Source organism: Notechis scutatus, chromosome 7 (genome assembly GCF_049901735.1).
Source record: "Notechis scutatus isolate UNSWTSFEM ecotype Mainland chromosome 7, rNotScu1.2, whole genome shotgun sequence".
Lineage (NCBI taxonomy): Eukaryota > Metazoa > Chordata > Lepidosauria > Squamata > Elapidae > Notechis > Notechis scutatus.
The window spans coordinates 2,084,916-2,105,000 of NC_142015.1; the positions used below are offsets into that span (position 1 = coordinate 2,084,916).

The 20,085-nt window shown below is 45.5% G+C and overlaps 1 protein-coding gene and 1 long non-coding RNA gene across 2 annotated transcripts in view; one reads left to right on the forward strand and one right to left on the reverse strand.

The window, feature by feature from the left end:
* Positions 1-3,250: 3,250 nt before the first annotated feature.
* Positions 3,251-20,085, forward strand: part of LOC148130007 (uncharacterized) — a 50,175-nt gene continuing 33,340 nt past the window's right edge. The window contains exons 1-2 of the long non-coding RNA XR_015750315.1: positions 3,251-3,570; positions 4,644-4,741. This is a non-coding gene — a long non-coding RNA (uncharacterized LOC148130007). The remainder of the gene's footprint in view (positions 3,571-4,643; positions 4,742-20,085) is intronic.
* NEURL3 (neuralized E3 ubiquitin protein ligase 3) lies at positions 5,415-18,307 on the reverse strand. Its single transcript, XM_087969882.1, has 3 exons — positions 18,000-18,307; positions 9,062-9,559; positions 5,415-7,800 (listed from the first exon to the last, which is right to left on the reverse strand). The coding sequence occupies exons 1-3, from the start codon at positions 18,031-18,033 to the stop codon at positions 7,535-7,537; spliced, it is 798 nt and encodes a 265-aa protein (XP_087826008.1). The 5' UTR covers positions 18,034-18,307; the 3' UTR covers positions 5,415-7,534.

Here is a 20,085-nt window from a genome sequence, read left to right on the forward strand (position 1 = left end):
TTCCTTCCTTCCTTCCTTCCTTCCTTCCTTCCTTCCTTTTTTTTCCTTCCCTCTTCCTTTTGCTTTCTTCTTCTTTCCCATCTTCCCTTCTTTGTCTTTCCTCTTTCCCTTTCTCCTTTCCTGTCCCTTCTTGCAAGCTCAAATGGAAAAGGGGAAAATTTTTCTACTTTTGATATGTTTTTAGTTTGTTTTGCTAGCCCTCTGACAATGAAAATGGAGTTTGGGGGGGGAGGGGCGCACGCAGAGGCATGATGGCCCTTTGCTGTTCCCAAGGTGGCCCCGTGGGCCAGATCTAAGCACCCACAGTGTGACACCCCTAGACTAGGACGTTTCTGCGTTGGAAAACTCTTTGAGAAATGAACACCGATGTAAACATCAGCTTGGCTTATGTATAAATAAGGAAAACCTGTTTCCTCTGCCCCGCCCGGGAAAGGATAAAGAAAATCCACTTTGTGGCTTCTCACCTGTTGGAAAAATTCACTCTGTACACACCCACACACACACACACACACACACACACACACACACACAGAGATAGTCCTTGATTTATGACCGCAATCAAGCCCAACATTTCTGCCGCTAAGTGAAACATCGCTGAAGTGAGTTTTGCCCTTACTTTAGGACCTTTCTTGCCACCGTTAAGTGAATCACCGCCGTTAAATTAGTCACACAGCTTTTCCGTGAATCTGACTTTGACCTCCGGGACCGTCATAAATACGAGTCAGTTGCCAAGCACCTGAATGCTGGCCACGTGACCAGGGGGATGTTGTGACGGTCATTGGTGTGAAAAAGGCTCATAAATGCCCCCCCTTTTTTCAGTGCCGTTGTAACTTTGAGCGTCACTCAATGAACTGTTGTAAGTTGTGGATGATCTGACCGTTTCTTCATGCCCCTCTCCCTCGGAGCTTGGTGGGCTCGGCCCCCTCCCAATGCGAAATTGGGGGGACAAAGGATTGCCCAACCCTGTTTTCCATCGACCCCTCCCATCTTTCTTCTTGGAAAGCCCTTTCTCAGGGTTGGGCTGCTACCGGTTCCCCGGTTTGAGCTAATTTCATCCATTTTAATTATTGGTTCAATGAACCGTAAATCCCACCCCTGGCTGGCCCCACCCACCCCGTCACCCCCAGGAGTCCCCACACGACCCGTTTGGGATGCCAGACAAGTACGGGGCCCATGTGGAGCCTCGGGGAGGGCAAAAAACACCTCCTAGAGCAGCGGTAGGATTCAAAAAGTTTTACCACCGGTTCGGTGGGCGTGGCTTGCACACACTTTGCGTGCACGCACACGCTAAACGCACACTTTGCACAGGTGCAGAGGCGTTCTGATTCACCACCTGCAAGCCTGCACTCTCCCAGGAGCTTCAGCAGCTGCCGCGTAGCGCTCTGCTGGGTCGCGCAAAGCACTTCAAGTTCAGAGGACAAAGGTGAGTACGAGAGCCTAGGCAGGCGGGTGGGCCCAACAGCAGAGTGGCCGAGAGAACCGGGACCCACTGCTCATCGGCGCTATCGGCTCAGCAGAACCAGGCCAAACAGGTAGCATAATGCCACTGCCCCGAAGGCTCCGGAAGGCCAGAAATGAGCCCGTTTTCCGGCTTTGGGAGGGTCTCCCAAGGCCGGGAGGCTGTTTTTGCCCTCCCAGAGGCTCGAGGAAAGGCTCCGGAGCCCAGGGAAGATGAAAACGCCCCCTCCCCACCGTGGCGCAGGAGGCGACTACACCAGGCCCACCCAGCAACCAGGTGTCAGGATCCCGACCCTTAACCCCATTTAAATCATGAGTCTCTAGCGAAACTCCAAAAGGATTTATTGGGAGTTAAAAGATGCGGCACTGCCTGGGTGTAGCTGGCTCTGAAGTACATAATTCACTGTCACCCTTGACCCCGGTTCCCCCCCTCCATCCCCTGGGTGTATCATAATTCACATTCTCCAACGAGACACATCCATAAACAAGAGTCCTCAATCATGCTCTCCAGTTAGAATTTTGCTCGGCAGAAACTTCGCTCACCTAGTTAACTATTTTTGAAAACTGGTGGAATGCAGCCTCAGGTTTGCAAGCTGCTGCACTTCTCCCCGCTCCCTTTCTGTTGGCAACTCTAAAAAGACCACAGAAATATTTGATGTGTTGACATTTGGCTCCCCTCACTTCCTGAAGGTGACTTGTACCAGTGATCCCCAACCTTTTTTATGGCGCGGCCCGGTACCGACATCAGCTGGGCGCCGCCATCTTGTTTTGATGAAAAAGTGCTTCCGGTGAGCTCACCGGAAGCACTTTTTCATCAAAACAAGATGGCGGTGCCCAGCAAACCAGCGGCCCGGTAGGACTTGTTCCACGGACCGGTACCGGTCCGCGGACTGGTGGTTGGGGACCCCTGACTTGTACAACACCAATAAAATAAAATAAAAAAACAAATTTATTGCACGAATAGGACTTTGGGTTGCGGAATACACGCACCTCCTCCAGGCTCGGTTGGTTTTTCTGCATGGAAGGCGATCGGCTTGGATGTTCTTACTCTTGACCCAAGATGCCTCTGCTAAGGGATAGCCCTTCCACTTGATCAAATGTATGGAATTTATTTTATGAGTTGACACCGTTGAAGCTCCCCCTGCCCTTTTCTTCAGAGGTGGGAGACACTCCTGCGCTCCGCCTGAACTTTCATTTATGATATTGACTTCTAACGATTCCCAGGGAGCAAACATTCCTCCCTCCACACAAGTCAGGGCTGTTTGTGTTATTTTATTTCTCCGCCTTGCCGGGGTGGGGGGTGTGGGAGAATAAAATTAAATCAGAATGTGGTTTGTAACATCAGCCTTGGCTTGTTTGCAAAGGCGCCTCCGGCGGGGCGGACGAGAAAGAAGAGAAAAAGCAGCCATGTGACCGGTGGGGGGGAAAAAAGGAAATTTTCCATTCCTTTTGGCACCCGACTACACTGAGGGAATTGTGTGAACTTGTGATCTCCTTTCATGTGATTCCCCTTTCGGTTCTGCAAAGGAAAATTTTCCACCAGCCTCCCTCCCTGACCTCTCCCTCTCTCTCTCTCTCTCTCCCCTCCTCTTTTAAATGACTAAGTCACCATCTTCTTCTGTTGAACTTGGCACTTCTTGTTAGAACGTTTCTCTTAAGTCCTCGGATGATTCACGATGCTTAAAGTGCTGGAAGGCGGGCTTGGCAGATTTCTCTGGCTTCCAGATCTAATGATTATGACATTATGTTGTGGGTTATCCAGAAAGGGGTTGGAAAGCAAAAGCCAAAAATCAAGAAAAAGGCAGCCTTTTTCTACTGTGGGGCTCCATGGTTTTGCATTGGACTTCAAATGGGGGGTTTTAAGCCATGGTGGCTACAGATTAGTCGGTTGAAAAGTCAAAAACAAGTAACAGATTAACAAGAGTTGGAAGGGACCTGGTAGGTCATCTAGTCCAACCCCCCACCCAAGCAGGAGACCCTACACCATTTCTGACAGATGGCAGTCCAGTCTCTTCTTGAAAGCCTCCAGGGATGAAGCTCCCACAACTTCTGAAGATGTTTGCAGGAACCCAATCTGAACTAAAGTGGAACTGTTACCAGGAAGGCACAAAGGTAACCCAGCAAGTACAACTTGATTATTCAAGTGTTTTTGATATTGCTGGGTGGTTGTTGTTTTTTTTCCTTTCCAATTTCACAGGTGCTTTCTTATTTTGGGCCACTATGTTTTAAAACCTCATATCTTTTTTTTTAAAAAAATGGCATGGTTGCTTAAAGAGTTGGCAGGCCACCTGATTCTCTAGAACAGGGGTCCCCAACCACCGGGCCGCGGACCGATACCGGTCCGTGGAACATTTCCTACCGGGCCGCCGGTTTGCTGGGCGCCGCCATCTTGTTTGATGAGAAAGTGCTTCCGGGTGAGCTTTTCCGGTTGGAAAGCAGCGTTTGGGTGCTGAAAGAATCCTCGCACCTTAGTTTCATCGAAGGGGGGGGGCTTCGAACGAAACTAAGGTGCGAGGATTCTTTCAGCACCCAAGGCAAAGGCGAGCGAGCGACCGTCCCAAGCCGTCAAGCGAAGCCCATCGACAAAGGTACAAAGGAGGAGTTGAAGGTGGCGGGGAGAAGCGGGGGACGGCTGGCTGGCCGGTCGCTCGGCTCGCCTTGCCTTGTCATGCATGCTGATGCCGGTACCGGGCCGCGGATCATTTTGTGATGCCGGTACCGGGCCGTGGCACAAAAAAGGTTGGGGGCCACTGCTCTAGAAAACTTTTGTGAGTCAATCTCTCCGAAAGTTTAGTTACCACCTCCGGGCGTACAGCATTATTTGTGAACACCTCCTGTTCCTTCACTGAGGCTCAACTGCTGAACTTTTTAGGACCAGCCAAGGTTTTGCTCTGCTTAGTGATAGCCAAATCTGACCGTAGGTTCTGGTTGGAGGTTGGACTAGAAGACCTCAAGGTCCCTTCCAACTCTGTAATTTTATTCTGTTCTATGATATATTCCTTTTTATAGTTAACACAGCAAAGAAAAATGAAAGGGGAAACTTGGTTGGTCAACATAAGAGCAATCCCTCCCTGACCAGTAAATCAACCACAAACTTGGTTTGAAATTAGATAACCGGATGCCAGTGGACACTATAAGAAACATTTTTCTTGTCATGAGATCCTTCTGTAAATTCTCTTTTTCAGTTTAGGAATGTTAAAAGCTATCTCAACAATCCATACAGCTGTAGGATAAAAGTTTTTCCAACATTCCAATCTGTCGTGACCCTGAATATAGAAAATAAGTCAAATATTAAAAGTAACTGTCAGTTAACAAATTGCAAAAATCACACCATGTGCCCCTCACTAGTTTAATATATAAGTGTCCATCCAGTTTCGCACTTGACTTTTGTATTAAGTGTGATAAAGTTTTCGACTTCCTTCAATTGTTTTGCCGTTAAAATCCCTTCCATTCTCTCTGCCAAAGTGGCTGTGATGAGAAGCAGGTGATTATTGTTAAGAATAGCATTATACAATCTGGACTGTGTGTGTGTGTGTGTGTGCAAGTGTATACATAGAGTATGTACACACAGATAACCACTTTGGGATCCTTTTTAATTGTGGTTGGTGGGAAGGTAGAAGAAGGTGTCAGACATCTGCAGGATGATTAGGACAGGAAAAAGGAAGCAGATTTTCTCTTCACCTTATATTCTGGATCACCCAGAAAAATAGAGATCAGGTCTTTCCAAGCAGATCCTTTCAACAATGCACTATTAGCTGTCAAAGTGTTGCCTTCACATCCTGCATAGCAACTTCCTCTAACTGGATTACCCTTGTTAGAAATGGGCTGCTAAAGAAACTGGTTCTTTGATTTTTTCTTTCTTTCTTTCTTTCATTCCACATTTCCTGTTACGCATCTTTGAACATCACCTCTTTCTACCCATAAACATCATTTTTAAGGAAAACAGGCTCCTGGAGGGTGGTATCTCGACGGTTTATTACAAATTCTTTATAGAAATTACATATTTTTACAAAGAAACAAGTACAAAACAACAACACTATGATACAGATGATACAGGCTGATTTGTTGCCATTTAGAAAATCTGCTCTAAAATACTTTAAATTTCCAATTGTTTCTATCCTTAATTCTTTAGAGCATGATGTTACTGGTTTTTTTTTTTTTTCAAAATTGGCTCTGACCTGGGTCTTTAAGAGCAGACTGAAACCAGTTCAATGGCATTTGTCATTCATTTTTCTTCCAAGGCAGGATGGCTTATCAATTCCTACCATGTACCCACCCCAGCCTCTTAGGAAACCTGTGTCGTTCGGAAGATGAAACTGTTTTAAGTTTAATAAAAAAAAATTTTTTTTTTTAATTCCCAACATGGGAGAATGTGAGCAATCTCCTCATTTGTCCTTCTGAGCAAACTTTGATTTTCACATAGGCCCAGCAGGACCCGATTTGTTCTTAACATGCTAGGACACAGCCACGAGGAATGGTTGGGTTATTAATCATTGCGCCCAAAGGGAAAACCAGACAGCTTGCGCCAGTTTTGCAACCTTCATCATCCGAAAGGTGTACACTCAACACAGCACCTCTGATGAAGAAAACTCTGCCAAAACTTGATCATCTAAGATTGCAAAATTTCTTTTTCTTTCTTTCTTTCTTTCTTTCTTTCTTTCTTTCTTTCTTTCTTTCTTTCTTTCTTTCTTTCTTTTCTTCCTTTCCTCTCCCTCCCTGTCTCTTTCTTTCCTTCCTTTCTTCCCTCTCCCTCGTTCCCTTTCTTTTTTTTTTCATTTATTCATTTATTTCTCTTCCTTCCCTCCCTCTCCCTCCCTCCCTGCCTTCCTCTTTCTTTCCTTCTTTCCTTCCCTCTCCCTCGCTCCCTGCCTTTTTTTCTTTCTTTCTTTCCTTCCTTCCCTCCCTGCCTGCCTCTTCCTTTCTTCTTCCTTCCCTCCCTCCTTCCTTCCTTCCTTCCTTTCTTTCTTTCTTTCTTTCTTTCTTTCTTTCTTTCTTTCTTTCTTTCTTTCTTTCTTTCTTTCTTTCTTTCTTTCTTTCTTTCTTTCTTTCTTTCTTTCTTTCTTTCTTTCTTTCTTTCTTTCCCTCTCACTCTTGCTCTCTTTCTCTCTTCGTTTCTTTCTTTCCCTAACTTCCAACATCTTAACTTCCAACATACAGGCCCTGCCATCCTTGAGATGATTTGATTTTGATCTTGTAACAACAAATCACTGGAAATCATCCCTTTGCCTTTGGTCTCAAAGGCCTAAATCTCCAGATGTTTCCTGCAAGAGGCAGTTCCCATCCCACCGAGCGGGAGAAACAATAAGAGGAGGTGGTGTTGTTTTGTTGTTTTGCTTTGAAGGAGAATTCCTCTCTTGATGTCTCTTCCCTTCCTCTGGTGACTCCTTAAATTTGGAATTCGACAGTCCCTTCTTGCAATGATGTTTATTTACAAGGCTGGTCATATCCCCCTCTTCTTGAAGGCCAGCAGGATAAGATTCTGTTCTCCGAAAGATAAAATTCCCTCACGCTCAGGCAATGTCACAAGGAAGCCAAGGCGGGCAAGCAGATTTAGGCAGATCCCCAAAGATTTTGGTTAACCCGTGAATTGTCTTTGTTGCCCCGTTCCCTGGCAAAGCATAGCTAGCAACATTTTTTGGATGGCTTTTGCGCAGCCTTAGAAATTTTCAAGCAAGCCCTTCCCAATTCTTGTTTGCTCTGAGAACAGACAGCGCCGGTGATTCCCCTGCCTGGAAAATCCTGGAAATAAATTTCAAAGCTGTCAGCCTCGTGCCAGTTTGCGAGTGTGAAAACTGTGGGGTTTTTTTTTTTTTTTTTGTTTATTTAAAGAACAAAGAGATCTGGCTAACCGGTGGCTACTGTGCATCTCCAGCGGTTCCAGCAATATAGCTCCTTCATCAACTAAGCCACCCCATGCATCACCTCTGCGTCCCTTCGAAGCAAACACTGCTTTTTAAAAATTATTATTATTATTATTATTTTGGTCTTCCCGATTGCGTTCTTCGCTTGTCCAATTCCTGCCCTTTCCTACCAGGACGGAGATTATTTCAGGAGCACCGCAATCGTCCACCTTTTGTCACCGCAGGGAATGGATCCCCACCGGTTTTCCCAAACCGCTTGGCAGCCCCTCGTTCTCCACCAGAAGGGAGATCCGGAGGATTTTTTCCACCTTCTCCCGACAGAGAGGGCAGCGGCCGCTGATTTTGAAAATCTTCAAGGAGCAGCTGGAGCAGAAGCCGGTGTGATGGCAAGGGAACATCATAGTACTGGCCTCGGACGCAAAACAGACCATGCAATCTTCCACGGGTCTTTCTCTTTCCTGGAACCCAGAGCAGGTGGAATCTGCAGAGGCACAAATATTTCGCGGGAAAGTTTAAAACGGGTGTCCAACCCACCTTGGCAACTTTTAAGACTTTTAACTCGGTGCAGTGCAGATTAGGCGAGAGACCTTGAAGTCCTAGTGGACGATTGCTTGAATAGGAGCCAGCCATGTGCAGCCGCTGCCCAAAAAGGTAATATGAGCCTGGCTTGCATAAACAGAGGCCTGGAACCAAGATCACGTGAAGTATTACTGCCGCTTTATAAAACCCTAGTAAGGCCACACCTGGAATACTGCAACCAATTTTGGTCACCGTACTACAAAAAAAAAAAAAAGATGTTGAGACTTTGGAAAAAGTTCAGAGAAGAGCAACTAAAAGGATCAAAGGCCTGGAGACTAAAACGTATGAACGGCTGCAGGATTTGGGTCTGGCTAGTCTAAAGAAAAGAAGAATTACGGGTGACGTGATAGCAGAATTCCAGTATTTGAGGGGCTGCCACAAAGAAGAAGGGGTCAAATTATTCTCCAAAGCACCAGAAGGCAGGACAAGAAACAATGGATGGAAAGAGAGAAGCAACTTGGAATTAAGGAGAAACTTCCTAATAGGGAGGACAATGAACCAGTGGAACAGCTTGCCACCATAAATCGTGGGTGCTCCATCACTGGAGGTTTTTAAAGTGGTCTGGTCCATTTCTTTTCCTCCTGGCATGTTCCCAAAAGCCTTACAGATTGTGTGTGTGTCGTTATCGCATAATGGCTTTAGAACAAAATTGAACTTTTGCGCCCTAGAGGGGAAGAACAAGTCCTATCCTGCAGGGAGCCCTTGACTTATGAGCACAACTGAAGCCAAATGTTTTGTCACTAAGTGAGACAGTTCTTAAGGGAGACAGAGAGAGGGAGAGATGGAGACAGAGAGGAGGGGGAGAGAGACACACACACAGAGAGAGACAAAAAGAGAGAACAGGGCTGTTTTGTTGCTAAGTGAGACATTTGTCACTAAGCGAGACAGTTCTTAAGGGAGACAGAGACGGACAGAGAGAGGGAGACAGACAGAGACTGGGAGGAGGAGAGAGAGATGGAGAGAGTCACACAGAAAGAGAGAGCAGAGCTGTTTTGTCTCTAAGCTAGACATTTGTCACTAAACGAGACAGTTCTTAAGGGAGGGAGAGAGAGACAGAAAGGGAGAGAGAGAGAGAGAGAAGAAGGCTGTTGGCCACTCCACCGGCCTTCCTCTGACCTGAAAAAGCCACCCACAGCAAATTGTCCTTGCCTGCAGTTGCTTACCGAGAAGTTGAACCGCTTTGGTTCTTCCGTAGACGTCCACAACCGCCCAAAGAGGAGATTTAACTGAGACGCCACTGAAGAGGAAGGACTCTTCAGCCCCAAGGCTGGTGCTGCAGAAAACGCAGCCCCAGCTGTCTACCCAGAAGCTGATTGTGGTGCCTTCCGCTAGATAATCATCTGGTAAAACAGACGCACAAGTCTTGCCTTGGAGGACCAGGTTTGGGCACGCAAACGGAGGCAAGTCGCCAGACTGAAGGTGGGGGTCTTTCCAGGTGAAACCCACCCGTAGACCGCCTTGCCACTTCTGGTCGTCTTGTAAGATTTTCAGCGTCACTTTCTCCTCAAGTTCTACGGGCCGGTTGGAGAAGACGATACCATCGTGGAAGGTGTCTATTCTACTTACTGTACAGCAAGATTCATCCATAATAACCTGGGATCCTTTGATGTGGGGATGGAAGAAGAGTGGGCTGTAGGAGGCATCGAGAGAACACTCCCATTCTGTGGAGACATGAAACATCATGAATATCTACATCTATATCGATCTATATCTATCTAATCTATATCTATCTATCTATCTACCGACCGACCAACCGGCCTATCTATCTATCTATCAATCTATAAGTCTCTCTGTCTCTCTGTCTATCTATCCATCTATATCTATCTATCCATCTATATCTATCTATCTATCTATCTATCTATCTATCTATCTATCTATATCATCTATCATCTAATCTCTCATAGCTAGCTGTTTATCTATCTAGATTTCTATCTCTCATCTCTATCAATATCTATCTATCTATCTATCTATCTATCCATCCATCCATCCATCTATCTATCTATCTATCTATCTATCTATCTATCTATCTATCTATCTATCTCTATCATTCATCTATCTGTCTGTCTATCTATCTATCTATCTATCTATCTATCTATCTATCTATCTATCTATCTATCTATCTATGTCTATCCATCTGTCTGTCTGTCTGTCTGTCTATCTATCTATCTATCTATCTATCTATCTATCTATCTATCTATCTATCTATCTATCTATCTATCTATCTATCCATCCATCCATCCATCCATCCATCCATCCATCTATCTATCTATCTATCTATCTATCTCTATCATCTATCTGTCTATCTGTCTGTCTGTCTGTCTATCTATATCTATCTATCTATCTATCTATCTATCTATCTATCTATCTATCTATCTATCTATCTATCTATCTATCTATCTATCTATCTATCTATCCATCTGTCTGTCTGTCTGTCTGTCTATCTATCTATCTATCTATCTATCTATCTATCTATCTATCTATCTATCTATCTATCTATCTATCTATCTATCTATCTATCTATCTATCTATCTATCTATCTATCTATCTATCTATCTATCTATCTATCTATCTATCCATCCATCCATCCATCCATCCATCCATCCATCCATCCATCCATCCATCCATCTATCTATCTATCTATCTATCTATCTATCTATCTATCTATCTATCTATCTATCTATCTATCTATCTATCTATCTATCTATCTATCTATCTGTCTGTCTGTCTATCTAATCTATCATCTATCTATCTATCTATCTATCTATCTATCTATCTATCTATCTATCTATCTATCCTTCCATCTCTCTCTCTCTCTCTCTCTCTCTCTCTCTCTCTCTCTCTCTATCTATCTATCTATCTATCTATCTATCTATCTATCTATCTATCTATCTATCTATCTATCTATCTATCTATCATCTATTTATGTATATCTATCTATCTATCTATCTATCTATCTATCTATCTATCTATCTATCTATCTATCTATCTATCTATCTATCTATCTATCTATCTATCTTATCAAAGCGAAATACCCCTCATGCATCACCACAAAATCTCCAGAACCGTCAAGCCTACAAACTTGAAATTGGGCCCGTATGTTCCTCTTGGCTTCTAGGGGCTCACTAAGAAAGTATTTTTCGAAATGACCATCAGAGCATTTAGAGTATTTCCTATATTATTATTATTCTTAACACGCTCTGATGCTAAAGAGTTCTACTCCCCCACCCCACCTGGAAAGAAATCTCTTTCAAATGCAAAACACAAGCAGAGGAGAGGAGTTTCAGTTTCACAGCACCAAGCAGCTTTAGTCCAGAACAGTTGAGCTAAGCCACGCCCAGGCTCCTTGCTGTCTCCTTGCTCACACAGCAAATCCTGTTTCAGTTTCCAAACAGCCCTCAAGTCTCACACACTGACAGGACACTAGCCAGACGAATACCAATGGATGCTGGTAGGCAGAGGCAGAATTTCCCCCCCTTTATTTTCCTCCCTCAAAACTTGCCCAATCGCATAGTTTTGTAGCGAAGCACGGGTACCTTGCTAGTACAATCATAGAAAGAAGAGAGAGTCCCCAAGGGAACCTGTTTGCATCAATAAAGAATACAGAATAATAAAGAGTTGGAAGGGAACTTGGAGGTCATCTAGTCCAACCTCCGGCTCGAGTAGGAGACCCTATACTATCTCAGACAAGTGGCTGTCCAATCTCTTCTTAAGAAGAGATGATGAAAGGATAGGGAGGCTAAAAGGAGCTAGGTATGTCTAGCCCAGTGATGGCTAACCTATGACACGCGTGTCACTCGTGACACGCCGAGGCACTTTGACTGACACGCCTGTTGGTGTGGGGAAAACCTGCACATTTAGAGGCTGCCTGTGCTCTGCTCCAATCCCTGCTCCCTGCTTGCTGCGTGGAGGTGTGGTGTCACCACTGCCGCGAGATCTTTGCAGCAGAGAACCAGTTTTAACCGCCATAAACTGAGGTTTGTCAGGAAAGGAGATCCATGAGGTTCACAGCCCTGGAAGGTGGCCTTCCGATCCCCACATCCTGCACCTGCAGCCCTGAGACCAGGGAGACGAGTTTCACAGCCCTGTGTGATCGCCCCAGCCCAGTCCGTCATAAACCAAATTATTGATATTTCTTGAAGTGACACACGACCCGAGGAAGGCTACACTTTTTCCCGATTTTCGACGCACCAAGCTGAAAAGGTTAGCCATCACTGGTCTAGCCCATCGAAGAGAAGGATTCAGAGGGACCTGGTCATTGTCTCCCATACTTAAAAGGTGTTGCCACAGAGAAGAAGAGATTAACTTACTCTCCAAAGCACCTTGCCATGGCCCTGGTGGAGTCTGACTCGGAGGAAGAGGAGGAAGAGGAGGAAGAGGAGGAAGGGAGTGGAAGTGTGGCTCCAGAGGCGGTGGAGGAGGCTGGGGAAGGGCAGAGGCTAGTTGAGCAGTCAGAGGAGGACCCAGGCCCATCCCCTATCCGTCCCAGAGCACGCAGGGAGGAGAGGATCAGGGTAAAACGTGGTCTACTCAGGAGGAGAGAGCCACGATCCTTTTCATGGGTTGCAGGTGGGCGATTTGCATAAGAGTGTGGACCTGCGTGCTAACAGACGCTGGAGACAAGTTAGTGTTTTATTCCTAAAGAAGGTTTATCTTGGTTGGCGTTCTTTCAACGGACTGTCCCTGGTTATCTTCCTGAAGCTGGTAATTATCTATCCTGGTCTGTCAAGGAACTTTATTCAATGCGGTTTCTTTTTGGCTTTTGCTTCGTTATCGGCTCTTTGACTGTGAACTGTGTTTCTTGCCTTATTTTGAACCTAGTTTACTCCTCCACCGTGAACAATTAAACAGAAGCCAAGGTGAAGGCATTAAAGGACTTTTAGTTACGTTTTGGATTTTGTTCCATTTCCGATATACTCTGGGTCATCACACACCTGAGGGCAGGATGAGAAATAATGGGTGGAAGCATGTTAGCAAGAACATTTTTTGACAGAACAATGAGTCAGCTTGCCTCCAGAAGCTCTGCGTGCTCCATCAGTGGAAATTTTCAAGAAGAGATTTCACCCGGATGGTATAAGGTTGGGCTAGAAGTCCTCTGAGGTCCCTGTGATTCTATGTTCTTTTCTGCTGTTTAATGACCATAAAGTTGTTTGAATTTATGTTCTGCGCTCCGTGTTTTATTATCCTGATGATTGGTGAGTCATGGCACTGCAGGTTCTGCCTCACTACGCTGAGGACATCAAAGAGATATTAAGAGCATCCGCTGAGTGCAGACTTTGCAAATCCTTAAATACTTGATTTTCTGGGACGCTTAACGAGGGATTGGGAACATTTTGACCTTAGGGCACTCAGCATCTTCTCAAGGTGGGAAGGTAAAACATTTTGGGAGGGCAAAACAGGTTTGGTGGGTAGAGACCGGAAGCTGTCAAATGCTTTCCAACTGTAGTGGGATCTCATTTTCAGATCTCCTGCCAGCTTTATATGAGTTTATTGTTGCAAATAAGGGAAACACAGATAAAGAATTAACGTTTATACACACAGGAAAAACCAAGATAAGCCTTATGTGCAAATAAATTTAAAAAAAACCCAGCCTAACCACAAAAGTTTCCCTTTTGGTAGGTTTGCAAAATTCAGCATTCATTTGAGCAACCCCCTGGGTCTGGAAAGCAATAAAACCCCAAGTGTCTTTAGAGGCAAGAAGTCACTGAGTTCCTTTCACTTTCATTCTGTCAGAGGCCTTACACCAACAGTGCAAGGAGAGGCCAATTTTCCAATAAACAGGCATATGCTAAAGTTTCTCTTAGGAGGTCACATACCTGAACCCTTTCTTGGTGCCAAAAATCCAAGCCAGAGATAAGCTTACTCAGAACAACAGAATAGAGTTGGAAGATTGTAGTAAACTGATTGAGTTGGAAGGGACATTAGAGGTCTTCTAATCCAACCCCTTGTTGAAATGGTTATCCAATCTCTTCTTAAAAACCTCCAGTGTTGGAGCATTCACAACTTCTGGAGGCAAGTGGTTCCACTGGTTAATGGTTGGCAATGTCAGGAAATTTCTCCTTAGTTCTTAGTTGCTTCTCTCCTTGGTTAGTTTCCACCCGTTGCTTCTTGTCCTGCCCTCTGGTGCTTTGGAGTCTGTCTGTCTGTCTATCTATCTATCTATCTATCTATCTATCTATCTATCTATCTATCTATCTATCTATCTATCTATCTATCTATCTATCACCCCAAAAAAGAGGCGGTCAACCTCTCTCTCTCTCTCTCTCTCTCTCTCTCTGTGTGTGAGTGTGCCTGGCCCCAAAGTAATACCTAACCTTGCCCTGAAAATAGCCTCTTTAGTATATAGCCTTGTCAGTGTAAGGCAAGGGTGTCAAACTGGCGGCTGCGAAACTGAAAGGAATTCAGTGCCTCTAAAGACACTTGGGGTTTTATTGCTTTCCAGACCCAGGGGGTTGCTAAAATGAATGTTGTAGCAACGTTTCGGCAGAATCTCAAGTGCCATCATCAGGCTTCTTCTGTATAGTGTTCGTCTGTGAGTCAGACTTTCACAGCCGTTTCTGTTTAAAATATATATAAACTCATGCAAAGAGCCTCTGTGATTTTGAGCCTGGATGTCCAACTTCTCCAGAGTCTTGAAGCTAAACAATGCCCAACGGAAAGCGATCCTGGGGCCTAGCACAGTATAGAACATGGAATAATAGGGTTGGAAGGAACCTTCAAGGTCCTCTAGTCCAACCCCTACTCAACAGGAGATTCTAAGCATAAATTCTGCTTAGACCCCAGCAGTGAGCCCGATCAACCAGTCCATTTCTATGAGGTCTGTAAGTACTGTCTGTTGAGAAATCAAAATATCCTTTCCCCACTGAGATTCCTTGAAAAGGACATTTGGCATCCCACACCTACACAAGCAAAGCTGTTCTGCTTGCAGCATGTTAACTAGTTAACTCTTTTAACTAGTCTTGGGCCAGACCTATATCTGAAATAGCTCAGTGGGCTCATGTCAGGTAACTTCTATGTTCCTTACTTGAACTAGCGCCCAGTCCTAACTCGCCTACCGAAGCCTGCGCACTCCGCTGCTAAAATCCAAAGGCTGCTTGGAAAAGGAGGCTAACCGTAAGATAGTTTGTGGTGGCGTGGGAACCCGTTGTCCTAACCACAAAATCCCATGGAATTACGTCCCCCTTGGCTGTTTCTCCGTAGAAGCCACAACCTTCATGTGATCCTGGTCACAAGGCCACTTACGAGTGGCCATTCTCTCCCCACCCATGACCCTTCGTGGAATCTTTGAGGAACGACAGTTTCCTTTTTAGTTCTCTCTGCGTGTACTAGTGGTCTCTACCCACCCATTTCCCCTAGCTGGTGTCTGGGCCTTATGGGCCTTTTTAACAATTCAGCACATCTGGAAGGGGTTTTTCAAACTGGGCATTTGGGACTCCCAGAATTCCCCAGCCAAAGGCTGAGTCTGAAAAACACGGGATTTGAAGCGAGGCTCCTATTGCTCAAGTCTAAAGCAAGGGGCCCCTAACCCATGTTCCACGGCCCACCTCCGGGCCTTGAACTGGGCTGCAGAAGTGGTGTAGTAAGCACATGTGCATACTCACACCACCACTTACGCGAACAGGGGACAAGCGTGTGCGCAGGCACTCCGTTTGCACCAGCGTTGGGCGTATGTCCGTGCTGCTCGTGCCAATGAAGCTATGCGTGCACTTTCCCACTGCTTGCACACAACTATCTCTCCCCTGCCCCCCTCCCCAAGTCCACAAAGCCAAAAAGGTTGGGGAACTTTGGCCCAAAGCAACGCAATGTGTGTCTGCTGATTAGACAAGAATCCACCTTTATTATTTCTTCTGCCACCTGCCCACTAGATACAATCTGATAAGCGGACGGGCATTTTTGATTCCAATGTTCATTGCACATGTGTTTTCGACTTCTAACGCCCAGATCCCACGACGGCTGAATACGCCAGCTCAAAATAATCTACATGAAAAGGCACAAAATAATCTAAATGATGGTCATGCCAATAAAGAAGGATATTTATAGCTCAGGGTGGACATGAGGCGTCTTTGGTCTCTGAGCTTGGTTGTTTTCTTGCAGACGTTTCACTACCAAACTAGGTAACGTCATCAGTGCTAGAAGGGAATGGGGTTTGGGAGTTGAAGAGGAGGAGGAGGAGGAGAACTGTAGGGTCCTTGGTGCTCTCTGAGCTTGATTGCTTTCTGGCAGACGTTTCATTACCAAACTAAGTAACATCATCAGTACTACAGTACTGATAGTTATACACTATCACGCAGATGAATGAAATGAAACTCTGCAAGCTCAGACAGCATCAAGGAACCCCCGATGATCATGTTCTAAACCAGAGGTTTCCCAGCAAAACCATGACCCTTCTTAGCCTCTGCCTCACACCTCAGGGGCACTGACCTAAACCTTTAATCCTGGTTTGATGTCAAACCTTCAAGGCAATCCTTACCCAAAAAGAAAGGAGAGAAAACAAGGGATTCTGTTTTCATTACTGAACTTAGAAAACTCCGTGGGGAGTTATAGACACCAAAAGCATTGCTTGATTGCCACCATCCCTCCTGGATTACAGTTTCAATCAATCAGCATAGAGTTGGAAGGGACCTTGGAGGTCTTCTAGTCCAACCAGGAATTGTGGGAACTGCATTCCTACTCATTTGGAGGGTCCTCGATAGGCAAAGTCTTCTATATCAACATTTCTACTCACGCTCACCCAGACAGCCTCTCTGCAACCTTGGATAAGAGTCTTGAGTCAGGACGAAGCCCCCAATGATGCTGGATCATGACCACAGCCAGGGAGACATATCCAGGAGACCATGAACCAAGACCCTCTAGATGCTCTCTCTTGCCCTAGTCCCTCACAAATGAACTCATCAGATCCTTCACCTGGGGTAGAAGAGCTGCAGTGCTCCAGATCTTGCAGGACTCCCCCACACCAGTATGACCAATTGCCCAAGAACAAGAGAGGCAGTCTTCCACCAACATCTGGAGATGTCCAGCTTCTCCATTCTGGCTTCCCCCAAAACACGCTTCTTATATTATTGAATTGGGTCAAGTTCACCAGGTCCGAGAAATTGCTGTTGAAAAGGTCCACATTCAAACCTACTCTGTTCTCCCAAGCATCAGCAAGGATTCAGGCAAGCTATCCCTGAACATGGAGGTTCTACATCAGCCTTCCAGGATAGCACCCAACGGTGCTTCCCCCCACCCCCCAAAAGGCAACTGGACTTTCTTGGGTGTTTTTTTTCCTTTGAAAATGTTTTGTTTCTCATCCAAGAAGCTTCTTCAGTTCTGAAGACGTTCTTCTTCTGAAGGACTGAAGCAACTGAACTGAAGATGCTTCTTGGATGAGAAGCAAAAGGTTTTCAAAGAAGTTCCTCCAAACAATTAAAGTTCTTCTGAACAATTGAAGAACTGAACAATTGAAGAAATGAAGATGCTTCTTGGGTGAGAAGCAAAAGGTTTTCAAAGGGGAGAAAAAATAAAACTAACCCAAGAAAGTCCAGTTGCCTTTTTGGAAAAAAAGCACCTTTGGGACAACCTGGACGATGGAGTATCTCCATAGCACCCATCATCACCCAATTGCTTCTCCTCTACTCCATTTGCCCCTTCAAGCTCTACAAAGACGTTGGAAGCGAGTTGCTTTATTATTATTATTATTATTATTATTATTATTATTATTATTATTATTATTATTATTATTACCTTTATTGTCAGAGCACAACACGTGTACAATGAAACTGGCTGAGCCTTCCTTTGTGCGCACACACACACACACACACACCCAACACAACTTACAGCAAGGACAGAAGTCCCTTCCCCAGACCCAAACGTATGCCAGGTGACCTTGTTGCACAACATTCTGGCCCCGCAAGTCTGTCATACTATGTTGACAATAGTTGCTGCCAATCTCTAAGCACCGAACATTTTTCTACGTGCATTGTTGCGAGAAGGCCGGCCGCTGCTCAGAGCCAAGGGACCTCGGCGTCTGCTCAGAAATCATTTTCTTTGAGGGCTTCACTTCCAAGCTGCACTGAAACAAGCATCTCGAGCCCACTTAGTGTCTGCCTTGAATGTTGTCCTTACCGTCGTCGTCGGAGGGACTAAGGCAGGCTCCCATGGTCGGTTGGGGCTGGGCTAGATTGTGCTGTGCTGTGCTGTGCTGTGTCTTCTGGTTGTTGCCCACCTGCTTCTTTCAAACGACTAGACCTGAAAGAAGCAACTTCCCAGCTCCTCCGAGTACCACCAGGGACTCTTGTTTCAAACCGAAAGGAAGGAAGCTGTTTTATACAGCACTCTCGTGAGTTAAACATTAATCATCCCTGAATTTCTGGGGATTGTGTGTGTGTGTGTCACAAGACACAGCTTTTGTTGTTAGTAGGGAATTTCCAGCTCCTCTTTCTCTCTCTCTCTCTCTCTTTCTCTTTGGGTCTGAAATCTGAGCCTGGGGCGCAACCCTCCTTGTTTGCATTGTTTGCGTCTAGCTTCTCGCCCAAGTGGAAGGAAGGGCTCCCGGATTTTGCTCAGCTCAGCAGTGGTGCCCGAGCCCCGAGAAACTGGAGGCGCAAAATTGGCTGCTTCGGATGTGATCCAACGCAGCGGTCAGTTGTAGCGAGGAGCCTTTGGGATTGGAGACCTTCGGAAGTTGTGGGAGTTGCATCCCTGGAGGCTTTTAAGAAAATATTGAACAGCCCCTTGTCTGGAATTGCATAAGGTCTCCTCTTGAGCAGGGGGTTGAACTAGATGACCTCCAAGATCCTTTTCTTCTCTTCTCCCCTTCCCCTCACTTCCTTTCCCTTCCTTTCCCTTTCCCTTCCCTTCCCTTCCTTTCCTTTCCTTTCCCTTCCTTCCTTCCTTTCCTTCCCTTCCCTTCCTTTCCTTTCCCTTTCCTTCCTTTCCTTTCCTTTCCTTCCCTTCCCTTCCTTCCCTTCCTTTTCCTTCCCTTCCCTTCCCTTCCCTTCCCTTCCTTTCCTTTCCTTTCCTTTCCTTTCCTTTCCTTTCCTTTCCTTTCCTTTCCTTTCCTTTCCCTTCCTTCCTTCTTTCCTTCCTTCCTTCCTTCCCTCCAACCTTCCCTTTCCTTTCCTTTCCTTTCCTTTCCTTCATACCTTTCCTTTCCTTCCTTTCCTTTCCTTTCCTTTCCTTTCCTTTCCCTTCCTTACTTCCTTCCTTCCCTTCCTTCCCTTCCCTTCCTTCCTTTTCTTTCTTTTCCTTTCCTTTCCTTTCCTTTCCTTTTCCTTCCTTCCCTTCCCTTCCCTTCCTTCCCTCCTTCGCTTCCTTCCTTTGCTTACCTTTCCTGTCCTTTTCCTTTCCTTTCCCTTCCCTTCCCTTCCTTCCTTTCCTTTCCTTCTTTCCTTTCCTTTCTTTTCCTTTCCCTTCCTCCTTCCTTCTTTCCTTCCTTCCTTCTTCTCCTTTCCTTTCCTTCCCTTCCCCTTCCCTTCCTTCCTTCCCTTCCCTTCCTTTCCCTTTCCTTTCCTTTCCTTTCTCCTTTCCTTTCCTTCCCTTCCTTCTTTCCTTTCCTTTCCTTTCCTTTCCTTCCTTCTTTCCTTTCCTTTCCTTTCCTTCCTTTCCTTTCCCTTTTCCCTTCCCTTCCCTTTCCCTTCCCTTCCCTTCCCTTCTTCCTTTCCTTCCCTTTCCTTCCCTTCCCCTTCCCTTCCCTTCCTTTCCTTTCTTTCCTTTCCTTTCTTTTCCTTTCCCTTCCTTCCTTCCTTCTTTCTTTCCTTCCTTCCTTCCTTTCCTTTCCTTTCCTTTCCTTTTCTTTCCTTTCCTTCCTTCCCTTTCCCTTTCCTTTCCCTTTCTTCCCTTCCTCTCCCTTTCCTTTCCTTTCCTTTTCTTTCTCCCCACTCCTTCCCCTTCCTTCCCTTCCCTTCCTTCTTCCCTTCCCTTCCCTTCCTTTCCTTTCCTTTCCTTTCCTTTCCCTTTCCTTTCCTTTCCCTTTCTTTTCATTTCCTTTCCTTCCTTCCCTTCCTTTCTTTTCCTTTCCCTTTCCTTTCATTTCCTTCCTTCCCTTCCTTTCCTTTCCTTTCCTTTCATTTCATTTCATTTCCCTTTCCTTTTCCTTCCTTCCTTTTCCTTTCCTTTCCTTCCTTTTCCTTTCCTTTCCCTTCCCGCCCTTCCTTTCCTTCCTTTCCTCCTTCCTTTCCTTTCCCTTCCCTTTCCTTTCCCTTTCCTTTCC